Source organism: Eretmochelys imbricata, chromosome 27 (genome assembly GCF_965152235.1).
Source record: "Eretmochelys imbricata isolate rEreImb1 chromosome 27, rEreImb1.hap1, whole genome shotgun sequence".
NCBI classification, from domain to species: Eukaryota; Metazoa; Chordata; order Testudines; family Cheloniidae; genus Eretmochelys; species Eretmochelys imbricata.
In genome coordinates this window covers 12481747-12494193 of record NC_135598.1, presented here as the reverse complement: position 1 = coordinate 12494193, position 12447 = coordinate 12481747, and the positions used below count along the sequence as shown (strand labels likewise).

Here is a 12447-nt window from a genome sequence, read left to right as displayed (position 1 = left end):
CCATGGAGCTGGGAAGTGAACCCAGGAGTCCTGCTGCCCTTTGTCTTGCTTTGACCAGGTGTGACAGTCCCTTAGGTGGCTCTGGTGGTCGTGGGAGGTGAGAGGGGACCCTCCCTCGGATGCTCCCGGCATAGCTGAGATTGGGTGAGCCGGGCGGGGGACTCTGGAATAGGCCAGAAGTCGTGGGCTATGCCAAGTTAGCCTGGTGGTTCCCCGTCCCCCTGGGCAACCTGCGATCCTCGCGCTTTCCTGTCCCAAAACCTGGCCCCGCAGCTCCTTTGCAGTGGTGATCACCAGCCTCCCCCTTGTTCCCAGTGCGATTCCCCCACCGAGCAGAGCACCCTGCTCTGCAGTCCCATGCTGGCCATGGCGGGCAGAGAACAGCCCTGGGCCTGCCCATGACGGGCGCTGGGACCCCCGGCCCAAACCTTGGAGCTCCCGCCCCTCCTCTGCAGCAGCCCTGGGGTCCCTGGGTGGGACAGAGGTGGGAGCGGGTACAGCCGAGGCAGACGTGGGCTCTGGCATCCACGGGGGCCGTTGCAGCAGGGCTGCCAAGCCCATGCCGGGGACTGCGCCAGACCTTGAATAAATGAAGGGCGAGATACCGCTCCGAGCCGGTGGAGGGATGGATCTGGGTGCCAGGCTCATTCGGAGCTGGTCTGAAACCTCAGCCCCAGCAAGTGATTATTTCATGCTACCCTCGCGTCAGCCGCTGTGGCTGTGTCTGGCTTGTTATCCTGTGGCAGTTGTGTCTGTCCCCCCAATAAGCCCCCCACCCGACAGGATCAGCCCTGCTCAGCTGTGTGTCACCAGCCCTGTACTGGCAGCAGCTCATGGGGATTCCCCCTTAGCTCAAATGGCGCAGGGCTCGGCTCATGGAAAGGTCTCCCCCGGCACAGCCAGCAGCAAGGCCCGGATCTGTGCCGACAGCGACGTGATGCCCCACGTGGCGCCTGCCTTGGGGTGCGGCAGGGGGTTCAAAGCACTGAACAGACACAGGTTCGCTCTTCACGCTGGCAGCTCCTTGGGCACCAGCACAGCTGAGGTTGGACCCCAGGCGTCCTGACTCCCAGGCCTGCGCCTCCCCCCTCGCTGGCTGCTTGCACCCCAGATCCCGTGACGCTGCGGGCGAGCGGGTGATCTCCACGCCGGGTCCCTCGATCCCCGCTCAGACAGGGCCTCGGGGAGCGAGGCCTCAGCCAGAACTAGAACAGCTGGATTCCTGGCAATTAGCTCCGGAGCTGGGGCCTCGGCCGGCTGCCGGCCGCCCCGGGCTCTGTGTGTGTGTCAGGTCCTGGCCATGGCTAATCGCCTTGTGCTTGGTGTCTCTCCTGGTTTATTACCCCAGCCGGGTGGCTGGGGGAGTTGGGGACCCACGTGCAGCAGTGCTGAACTTACCATATGTTCCCTCTCCCTGCGCCGGGGGGGAGACAGGAGACTCGGGGCCTGTGGGAAGCAGGGAAGGGCAGTCACTGGGCTGGGGAGATCCTGCACCCCAAGGGATGTGGGGGGGAGGGAGGCTGTCATAGTGGGGCTGGAGAAAGGCATATGGAAAAAGGAGGGGCCGTGAATGTGGGTGTGGCTAAGGGGTGGAGGCGGGGCCATGGGAAGTGGGCATGGCTAAGGGGTGGAGGTGGAGCTATGGGCCCAGCCTTGTCCCAAAGGGTTTTAACCCTTGGTTGAGATGAAAAAGGGAGGAGCCAGTGGAAGCGATGGGGGTGTGGCTATGGGATGTGGGGGTGGAGCCATGGGTGGGGGTGGGGCTGTCGGTGGGATTGCCTTGTCCCTGGCAGGTACAGCTGGTCTCCTAAAGGTTCAGAGCTGGATCCTGGCACCTGCCTCAGCTCCCAGAGAGGTGAGAGCCCCAGCCCCAGCCCAATCCGGGGTGGAAAATGCGTGGGGCTGAGTCCCTGGGGTGCTGCAAGTGCTAAGATCCCGGCTGGCCCGTGGGCACATGCTGGGGGGCGGCGGGGGAGTCCCTGCAGCTCCTAATTTCTGACATAGATCAGGCTGTACCTCGCAAGCAGGGGGCTGAGGAGGACAGGGATGGGGTGTGGGGTGCAAGCAGGGGGTGCAAGCGACTGAGGGGTGCAAACAGGGGGTGCAAGGGACCTGCTAACCCATTCCTCTGTGGAGGGGGGAAGGGAGAGGCCTTTGCAGCGGAGGGAGGGCTGGCGCCTCCCCAACGTCACCACGTGGGGTTTATTTTGCCCCCCAGCCCCCTGCCCTCACGCTGGCTTTGCGGGGAGGGGGATTAACAGATTAAATAAAACCGTCTTCAAACCCAGATTACGGCTTTTGCCGGCGGAGGCTGGCGGGGGGGATTCCGGGCCGGAGAGCAGGATTCAGAGCCATGGCTGGTGGTGGGTCTCCCCGCCCCGGGGTTACTGGATCAATAGCTCAAAGAGGTCGGGGGGGCGGGGGGGGGACACTCTGTGTAGCCCTGGCGGGCTCCATGGCCTGGTGCCTGGGGCTGGCACATCTCACACCCCCCCCCCCCCGGCACCCGCCTATGTGCCTCAGTGCAAGGACCCCCCCAGGATGAGAAGGGAGCTTGGCCTCCATGGCCCATTTGGTCCCCAGGCAACAAGGGGGGCAGCTGGCACTGGCTGTGGTGCTGGTGGGAGGCTCCATGGCTCATTTCCATCCCCCCCGCCTTCCCCCACAAATTGCTCCAGGCCATTCACCACCACCCCCCCACCATGAACGCTTGAAGGCTGGATTTCCCAGCTGGGCACTGATGCCCCTGGGGCCTGTTCCTGGGGGATCCTGGCAGGATGCAGCCCCGGGAGGAGGTCGCAGAGAGAGGGAGCTGGGCTCATGGGGGAGGTATAATCTGAGGGGTCCCCTCCCCCCATACACACTTCCCCAAGGCTCTGCGGAAGGGAGCCTGGCACCTGAGATGGACCCATGGGGAATGGTGCCACGCTGGATGGCGAGGGGAAGAAAATGGGGCGGGGGGGGCACTCAGGATCACTCCAGATTGGACCCACTTCTGTGTGCAGGGTGGGGTAGGGGGCCAGCAGTCAGAGCCCCCGTGCCTGGTGCTGGCTCCCCCCCCAACCCCCGTGACGCTCCTCGGGTCTCTGCTCTGCTCCCCCCCGGCAGATGCAGAGGCTTAAGCGCTCGCTGTCCCTCAAGACCATCCTGCGCAGCAAGAGCGTGGAGAACTTCTTCCTGCGATCCAACAGCGAGCTCAAACTCCCCTGCGAGGTGCTGCTCAGCCCCCCGACGCCCTTGCCGCCCCCGTCCCCCCCGCCAATGCCCACCGAGGCCGTCCTGCCCCGGGCCGAGCAGTCACCCATCGCCTGCCACCAGACCCTGGTGCCCCTCAAGCCCCTGCGAACACACAGCTTCCAGGAGCACGTCTTCAAGAAGCACAGCCCGTGCGAGATATGCCACCAGCTCATCGTAGGTGGGTGCCGCGGGCCCCTCGCTCCCAGGGGAAGGGACGTGCTGCTACTCCGACCCCCGGGTTCCCCCTCCGCCGATGCCCTGCGGTCCCAGCCCCCCTGCTTTCTCAGCCTGGGCTCCCCCATCTCCACCCAGCTCAGCCCCTCAATCCCAGCCCACAGCCCCCCTGCTTTCCCAGCCTGGGCTCCCCCATCCAGCTCGGCCTCCGCCCCTCAATCTCAGCTCAGCCCCCTGCTTTCTCAGCCTGGGCTCCCCCATCCCCACCCAGCTCCGCCCCTCAATCTCAGCTCAGCCCCCTGCTTTCTCAGCCTGGGCTCCCCCATCTCCACCCAGCTCCGCCCCTCAATCTCAGCTCAGCCCCCTGCTTTCTCAGCCTGGGCTCCCCCATCTCCACCCAGCTCCGCCCCTCAATCTCAGCTCAGCCCCCTGCTTTCTCAGCCTGGGCTCCCCCATCTCCACCCAGCTCCGCCCCTCAATCTCAGCTCAGCCCCCTGCTTTCTCAGCCTGGGCTCCCCCATCCCCACCCAGCTCTGCCCCTCAATCCCAGCCCACAGCCCCCTGCTTTCTCAGCCTGGGCTCCCCCATCCCCACCCAGCTCCGCCCCTCAATCCCAGCCCACAGCCCCCCAGCTTTCCCAGCCTGGGCTCCCCCATCCAGCTCGGCCTCCGCCCCTCGATCTCAGCTCAGCCCCCTGCTTTCCCAGCCTGGGCTCCCCCATCCCCACCCCAGCTCCGCCCCTCAATCTCAGCCCAGCCCCCTGCTTTCCCAGCCTGGGCTCCCCCATCCCCACCCAGCTCTGCTGATGCCCCTTAATCCTGCCCTGAAGCGCCCCTGCCATTCCAACTCTGAGCTTCATTCCTCTCCCTCCTTGACCTTGCAGAGAGGGTGCCCTCTGGGTGGGGCTCTTTCTGACAACCCCCTCCCCACAAGGCACACAGGAAAGCCTAACAGACTGCGATCCTGCCCTTTCCTTCCCGGCAAGGTCCGTCTCTGCTCCGAATCCTGGTCGCCCTCGTGCCCCTCCCACAGCAAGACCCCGCGGGGAGTTTTCTAAATGCTTCCCCTGCCCCACGCCCACCCCCGGCCTCTCTCACCGCCCCCTCTGCGTGCTCGGTGTCTTGCAGGCAATTCGAAACAAGGTCTGCGGTGTAAAACGTGCAAGGTTAGCGTGCACCTGTGGTGCTCGGAGGAGGTCTCGCACCAGCACTGTCCCGGCAAGACGGTAAGCGCCCTCCGAGCTGTCCCGGGGCGGGGGGGGCATCACCCTCCTCTGCTGTGCCCCACTCCCTGGCGGGAGGGTAGGCGGGTGCAGACCACTGCTGTCCGGAGCATCACGCACACGCGTGCCCTTCCGCAGACCTGGAACGCTACCGCCCCCTGCTGGCAGCAGCGCTTGCCAAGTGCGGGGTGCTGCCGTGGCTCAGCTGGGCCAGGGTTTGCGCTCTGGGAGCTCGAGTCCTGACTCCTAGTCCTGCAGTCACCCCCGTGTGCCTGGTGGTATCTGTAGGGCCCCTTGGGGGGCGGGGGTAAGTGAGGCTGCTCTGGAGGTGCCTCTGAGTCTGGGCTACCACAGCAGTGGGGTGGGTGGGTGACCCGCTGGCTATGGGGCCACAGGCGGACCGAGGGGCTTGTCCCCCACCCCCATTTCTCTCCCTCTTTCCTTCCTCTCCTGCCAGGCCACCTCCTTCCGACGCAACTTCAGCTCCCCTCTCCTGGTGCAGGAGCATCAGCAGGGCAGCTCCAAGGAGTCACCCCCTGCAGGTGAGACCCCCCTGCCTCTGTCCCACTGGATAGTGTGTGTGGGGGAGAGGGGGGGGTCTCAGCCATACGAATCCTCAGAGTCCTTTTATCCGGATCCACCAAATGCCAGCTGCAGCAGGGGGGGCGTGACCGGTCCTGGGGAGGGGTCTCTGGGGGTGGTGCTGGAGCAATAGGGGGGACCCCAGGGATGTTCTTGGGGTACTGATCCCTTCGGGGGGAAGGGAGGGGGATTACAGATAGAGTGACAAGAGAGCAAGCGTAAAAAATCAAGATGGGGATAGAGGGGTAATAGGCACTGATATAAGACAGAGCCCCAGATATTGGAACTGGCCCTATAAAATCGGGACATTGCACCCTAGCTGCAGCCCTTGCAAGGAGAGAGGGTTAAGCGGATCCTGGGACCATCTGTGGAAAGCTCCTCCCCCTTGTGTAGCAAGCTCCTCCCCCTCGTGCAGGGTCTCCCAGCACATGGTTGGGTTACAAGCTGGCTCAGGATCCCTGACCCTTCCCCGTCCCATTCCCCCCGTCTCCACAGGCCCCAGCGGGAAGGTGGATCCCATCTACGAGACGCTGCGTTATGGCACCTCGCTGGCCCACCTGAACCGCTCCAGCTTCAGCAGCACCTCGGAGTCACCCACCAGGAGCCTGGTATGTGCCAGGGCAGGACGGGGGCACTGAGCCGAGCCCAGCCCAGGCGTGTCACGGGACCCTGCACTGGCTGATCATCCCAGCCCCCATCTTGGGCCCGGGTCGCAAGCCCCAGCCGCACGCCACGGCCAGGAGACTCTGGGGAGGGCGAGGGCTACATGCATTCGGCTGGACCCCCTAGAGGAGGGAGGGGACGGCACTCGGGGGTGGGGGTAGGGAGATTGCTGCGGGAGGGGTGCAGCTGGTGCTGGGGAGGAGCGGGGGCAGTGCTGGAACAGCCCATCCAGCCCCAGGTGTCTCTGTCTTGCCTAGAACGAGAAAGAGGAGGCCGGGGAGGACGCAGACGGCAGCACGGAGGAGAGCCACGGTGACAGCGGTAAGCGTGGGGAGGGGGACGGGGCAAGGGTGGTGCTGCCCGTTTAATAGAGCCCACGCCCGCTCCCCCACAGGGCCCTGGCCCCGGGGCGACGTGGACGTGGGGCTGATTCTCTCCCTCTCTCTCAGTGTTCACGGCCTGCCCCGAGGGTGAAGGTCCCAGCTCAGAGGAGAAGAGCCCTGAGCAGCAGGTGAGCTGTCCCCCAGGTCCCCCCACAGTTGCTCCCCAGGCACCTGCTGGCTCCTGTGTCCCTGCCAGCCCATCCCCCATCCTCCCACTGCCCTGAGCTGGCTCCCATGTCGCCAGAGACCCCTCCCTTAAATCCTGCCAGCTGCATGGAGCTGCCCCCCAGGCCCACCCCAGGGCCATGGCTGGCTCCTTCCCCCAACTCTGCATCGGCTCTGCTCCTGTTCCTTGCAGCCCTGACTCCTTCCACTTGCCCCTGGGGTGGGGATCCCCTGGCTTCTTGAGGAGCCCTTGTACCCCAAGGGACGGCTCAACCAGCTCCCTGCACCAGGTGTGTGGGTGGGGATGGGGTGCATGCCGTAGGCAATGGGGCTGGAGTGCATGTGTGTAGGGGATGGGGATGGGGCATGGGGGGCATGAGCCGTGGGGCGCAGGCCATGGGCAATGGGGCGTGGGCTGTGGGTGATGGGGCGCGGGTTGTGGGGAACATGAGTCCAGCTCGGGCCCGTCCCTGGCCGGCAGTGACTCTGGGCTTGGGGCCCTCGCTCTCTGTCGCTGCAGGCTGCCGGGGTCTCCTCACGGAAGGACGTCTCCCCCATGTACTCCTACGTGGCTCTCTACAAGTTCCTGCCCCAGGAGCACAATGACCTGCCCTTGCAGTAAGTGCCCGTCCCCTAGGGGGCAGCCATGAGCATGGGGGCAGAGCACGCTAGCAGTGGTTCCTGCAAAGCTGGCATGTTGGAGCCAGGGGGAGGGGGGCTGCCCTGAGTCCCCGTGGGGCAGCCCCAGGAGGGAGCTGTGGGCAGGTGTTGGCCCCTCACTGACTCTGAATGGGCTAGCTGGGGAGTGGGGAGTGGGGGGTTGCGCCAGGCAGATGTGCCAGGGTCTCGGCTTAGTGTGGCCCTGGGGGTGGTGCTGGTAGGGCACCCCCGGGCACGGGGCAGAGAATGGGGGGCAGCCCTCTCCTCGCCGGCTGCCCTGTGGTGGACAGTGATGCGGAGGATGGGAGGCTGTACGGGGCTGGCATATCCCGCCCCCTCCAGGTTAACACCACCCTGTCCCCGTATCTCTGTCCCCCCCAGACCCGGAGACAGGATCATGCTGGTCGATGACTCCAATGAAGACTGGTGGAAGGTCAGTGAGAGCGCCTGGGGGCTGTAAGGAGGGGGTGGGAGTCGGGGAGGGTGCACAGGGCTGGGGGACAGTGGGGGGCTGGGCAGGGAGGGCTCAGGGGTTCTGGGGTCTTGGAGAAAGAGGCCAGAGATTCCAAAGAGGGGGGCCCCCCAAGCCCACATCAGCCCCCCCCCCAAGCAACTGCCTGCCCTGCCCCACTCCCCCGGGCTGGGGGGCAGGGCTACTGCATTTCCTGCGGGCAGTGAGGGGCCGCTGGGAAGGAAATAAATGGCGCCATAAACCTATCGCGGAAGCCAGCCAGCGAGATGCTGCAGCAGCCGCCCAGTGCCAGGGGCGGTGGCTGGAAGGGGGGGGGCTGCAACAGCCTCACATGCAGCCCCCCTGGCACAGGGCAGATGGGGGGGCAGATCGAGTGGTGGGAGGTGGGCATGATGGGGAGGGTGGAGGGGCAGATCAAGCCGGGCTGGGGCAGGAGGAAGGGTTAACTCAGCACATGGTGACTGGGAACCGGGGTCTACACGCCCTTCACCCTGGTGTCGCCCCCTGGGGTCCCTGCCCCCCTGGGCTTCACTGGCGACCCCCCCGTCCTGGGTGGGGTGCCCCCCCGCGTCGCCGTGGCAGGGCTGGGTCCTGACTGGCGAGTCCCCCGTGCTGTGCCACGTCCGGACGCCACCCTCTGCCCTCGGAGCAGGTGGGCAGGCTCCACACACGCCCCGGCGCTCGCACACCCCGCAGCCCCCGGCCGGGCGGACGCACATCGGGCTCCCTCTCCCGGTTGCCATGGGGACGGACCCCCCCAGCTGACGCGGCAGCTCGGAGAGCGTGGGTGCCATGCCGCGCGGCTGGCCCTGGCCGCCTGCCAGCAGGGTGGGGTCGGGGGCAAACCCTGCCCTGTCCGTCCCCCCCCCCCAGGGACCCCCGCGGGCCTCAGCTGTCCGTCCCCCCCTCCCCAGGGACCCCCGCGGGCCTCAGCTGTCCGTCCCCCCCCCCCCAGGGAGCCCCGCGGGCCTCAGCTGTCCGTCCCCCCCCTCCCCAGGGACCCCCGCGGGCCTCAGCTGTCCGTCCCCCCCCCCCCAGGGACCCCCGCGGGCCTCAGCTGTCCGTCCCCCCCCCCCCCAGGGAGCCCCGCGGGCCTCAGCTGTCCGTCCCCCCCTCCCCAGGGACCCCCGCGGGCCTCAGCTGTCCCCCCCCCCAGGGACCCCCGCGGGCCTCAGCTGTCCGTCCCCCCCTCCCCAGGGAGCCCCGCGGGCCTCAGCTGGGTGCCCTGGTTTCCTGCCCTTCCGTCCCTACAGCCCACGGGCCGTGTTAACGTGTTACTGGGGGGGGGGGGGGGGGCAGGTGTCAGGCAGCTCCCTGTGGGTGTGTGATGGGCAATGCTGTGGGGGGGTGTTGGGCTGTGTGTGTGTGTGTGTGTGCGCGTTGGGGATGTGTGTGTGTGTGTTGAGCAGCGCTGTGTGTGTCGGTGAGTGTGTTGGGCAGTGCTGTGTGGTGTGGGTGTGGGTGTGTGGGTGTGTTGGGCAGTGCTGTGTGTGTGTGTGTGGTAGGCAGCACTGTGTGTGTCGCTGTGTGTGTTGGGCTGTGCTGTGTGGTGTGTGCGTTGGGCTCTGTGTGTGTGTGTGTTGGGCTGTGCTGTGTGGTGTGGGTGTGTGCATTGGTGTGTGTGTGTGCGTTGGGCTCTGTGTGTGTTGGGCAGTGCTGTGTGTGTGTGTGGTAGGCAGCACTGTGTGTGTCGCTGTGTGTGTTGGGCAGTGCTGTGTGGTGTGGGTGTGTGCGTTGGGCTCTGTGTGTGTGTGTGTTGGGCTGTGCTGTGTGGTGTGGGTGTGTGCGTTAGGCTCTGTGTGTGTGTGTGTTGGGCAGTGCTGTGTGGTGTGGGTGTGTGCATTGGGGGGTGTGTGTGTGTTGGGCTCTGTGTGTGTTGGGCAGTGCTGTGTGGTGTAGGTGTGTGTGCGTTGGGTGTGTGCGTGTGGGGGTGTGTGTGTGTGGGTGTGTGTGGGGGTGTGGGTGTGTGGGGGTGTGGGTGTGTGTGTGTGTGGGGGTGTGTGGTAGGCAGCGCTAGTGTTGTGGTGTGCGTGTGACACACAGCTGAACTCTCCCAGGCGATGGAGCTGCAGTCTAATAACCACACCTGCCCCCCCGTCCCCCCCCCACACACACCTGGGAAGCTCCTTCTCTGGGGCCTGCCCTCCGCAGTTGCCCCCCTCCCAGCTCCTCCTCCCCTGGTTAAACTGGCCACATGTCCCCCTTGGCAGGGGATGCCAAGAGGGACCCGCCAGCGTGACCAGGCGATGGGGGGCGGATAATGGGCCATGGAGTTGCTGAGCGTGGGGGCTGGGTTCACGGCCTGGCTGGGAATTGGATCTCAAGCCCTTGCCCTCAAGGCAGTGCCAGCTGGGGGCACCGGGCTGGGCTGGAGCCCTGCCCCTTAGAGGCACCACCCCAGCCGCCCCCCCTGGTTCTGGAGCCCGGAGCCTCCTTCTCCCAGCCCAGCCCAGCCACAAGCTGCCATCGTCCTGGGGCTCTGCGGTGCGTCGGCCCTGGGCCCAGCGCAGGGGTCTCCATGTGGCGGGGCAGCAGGGGCCAGGTGCGGTCCGGTGGGCCGTCGACCTCACGGCCCCAACTTGCCCTTACAGGGCAAGATTGGCGACCGGGTGGGCTTCTTCCCGGCCAACTTCGTGCAGAGAGTGCGCCCGGGCGAGAGCGTCTGGAAGTGCTGTCGGCCCTTCTACGGGAACAAGGAGCAGGGACAGATGAGCCTCAAGGAGAGCCAGGTATGGGGGGGTCAGTGTTAGGGGGCAGAACAGGGGAGGTCTCGGCGGGGCAGTCTGTGCTGGCAGAGCGGGGCTGGGCTGGGTTGCAGAATAAGGAAGCCGGGGGGGGGGTCTGTGCTGGGGGTGGAAGGAGGTGGGAGGGTCTGTGATGGGGGACAGAGTGGGATGGGGGTGTCTGTGCTGGTGGGGGTCTGTGCTGGGGGCATTGGGGGGTCTGTGCTGGGGGGCAGAGTGGTGGGGATCTGTGCTGGTGGGAAGCATCGGGCGTGCGCTGCGGGGCTGCGGGTGACCCCAGTGGGGAGGCCAGCGACGTGTTGAGATGTCCCCGTGGCCAGTGGGTCTAGTCTAGCTTCCCACCCCCACCCCCCGGGGCGCTGTGGGAGGTTGCTGTGGAACTGGGACTGGGACGCTCTGTGTGCCCCGGCCCCTCCAGCTCCCGGGGCCGCGCGGGCGGTCCTCCTCCTCTTCTCCGGGGGGCTATTGGAGCCAACCCCAAGCCATGGCAGATCCCTAAGCCTCCCCAAAGGAGGGTGTCGGCTGTCCCCATGCTCCGCCTCCTGCTGCCCCCCAGTCCCGGCCACCCACCGTCCTGCTGCCCAGAGACAACAGCCAGCGGGCCTGGGCCCTGGAGATCAGCGCATCTCTGGCCGAGGCACCTGCTCGGATGCACGCCGGGGTCAGATACTTTGGGCTGGAGACTTGGCCGAGAGACGCCAGGGGGACAAACCCTTCGGAGCAACCCCTGGGCTGCCCTCCCGCTCAGTGGCAGCTTCCCAGCTGATCCGCTGTGGTGGGGGGCAGCAGCGGGGCTGAACTCCAAGCACCCAGGGCTCTTCCGGGCCCGACGGCCGGGACCCGGGTAAGGATCCTGAGCTCTCCCCCTGGAACACAAGAGCCTGGTACTGGGGAAGTTTCTGTCTCTGACCAGCCCCCGCAGCCCAGGGGTGGGCGATAGCCCAAGGCAGGATGTTTGCTGGGCTTTGAGAGCGAGCCAGGCCTAGGCCTTGAGCCCCGGGTCGGAAGCTGTTACTTGGCAGCGGGGACCAGGTCTTTGGGGGCACAAAGAGCTCCTCACTGGCGTCAGCCCCCGGCTCGCACTCTTGCTGCAACTGAATGAGTCAATCTTGCCAGGCCGGGGTGGGCGAGGGACAGAGAGAGTGGTGGGGGGCGGCGGGGAGTGTTCAAAAGACAGCTCAGAGTTCAAAGCGTTTCTTCTAGCTGGTTCACGTTATTGCGATGCCTTCCTCCATTTACCCCAAGAGCAGAATTGGGCCCCTCGTTCTCTAGCTAAGCCCTGGTTACTCCAGTTCCCTCCCTGGCATCTGATTGTAACACCTGCCCCTGGGGAAGTGAACGCCCGCCCTGCGGCGCTCAGAACAGCAATTAGCCTTTGCCGCTTGATCTAAGGTCCAGCCCTTGCTGCTGGCTCCCGATCTCTGGATCAGGCACAGGTGGGCCGGGGGGAGGAGGCTGCATGCTAGTGACCAGTAGTGTGCATGGGCCGTGATCTAGCGCCCTTCCCCCCACACCAGGCTATAGCCTCATTGCTCTGGCATGTGTCGAGCGTGTCCTGTTCTCAGCTGGCTTGTGCCGGATGCCTGGGTCCTGCTGGCATCATGCCCGACTCTCTCTCTCTCAGATCTGCGTTGGTGTGGGGAAGAGCAAGGAGACTGAGGGCTTCCTCAAGGTGACCAGCGGCAAGAAACGAGGCCTGGTGCCCGCCGACACCCTGACGGAGATCTGAAGGGAGCAACTGAGCCGTCTGACCCTCTTTCTCCTGGCAGCGGGGACAGGGCCTCTGTAGCCCACCCCAGCCCAACACTCACTAGCCTGCCCTTCACCGCTTCCCTGTGCTAGGAGACCTTGGCTAATATTGTTTCCACACTGGACTCAGAGGGGTTTCTTCTGAGGCTGACTACTCCCAGGTTGGCACCAATGCCATCTTGCTGGCCAGCAGAGGGCAGAAGCGGGGTGGGGGATTAATTCCCACCCTCCTGTCTAGGCTGAGCCTGCCTGATCCTACCCCCTCCGGCTTTGTTTTTGTAGCAGGGGTGACGGATTCCCCAGCAGCACACGTGTCAATAGCCCCGCAGCGCAGCAAATGGCAGGAGATTCCCCCGGCTGCATCTAACCTTTCTCCCCATCCCCGCCTCTGTCTTT

General features: G+C 65.8%; 1 protein-coding gene across 1 annotated transcript; it reads left to right on the top strand.

Annotated features, from left to right (window-relative positions):
* The first annotated feature begins 3108 nt into the window (after nucleotides 1–3108).
* STAC2 (SH3 and cysteine rich domain 2) lies at nucleotides 3109–12031 on the top strand. The gene is made up of 10 exons (XM_077806498.1): nucleotides 3109–3415; nucleotides 4539–4636; nucleotides 5091–5175; nucleotides 5711–5823; nucleotides 6136–6205; nucleotides 6325–6389; nucleotides 6947–7044; nucleotides 7468–7519; nucleotides 10150–10287; nucleotides 11927–12031. The coding sequence occupies exons 1-10, from the start codon at nucleotides 3109–3111 to the stop codon at nucleotides 12029–12031; spliced, it is 1131 nt and encodes a 376-aa protein (XP_077662624.1).
* Nucleotides 12032–12447: the final 416 nt, after the last annotated feature.

Bases quoted from the DNA above. Each gene is read 5' to 3' on its own strand.
- STAC2 (XM_077806498.1), top strand. From the start codon at position 3,109: ATGCAGAGGCTTAAGCGCTCGCTGTCCCTCAAGACCATCCTGCGCAGC. The intron at 5,176-5,710 runs GTGAGACCCCCC...CCGTCTCCACAG, and splicing joins CAAGGAGTCACCCCCTGCAG to GCCCCAGCGGGAAGGTGGAT. The intron at 5,824-6,135 runs GTATGTGCCAGG...TGTCTTGCCTAG, and splicing joins AGTCACCCACCAGGAGCCTG to AACGAGAAAGAGGAGGCCGG.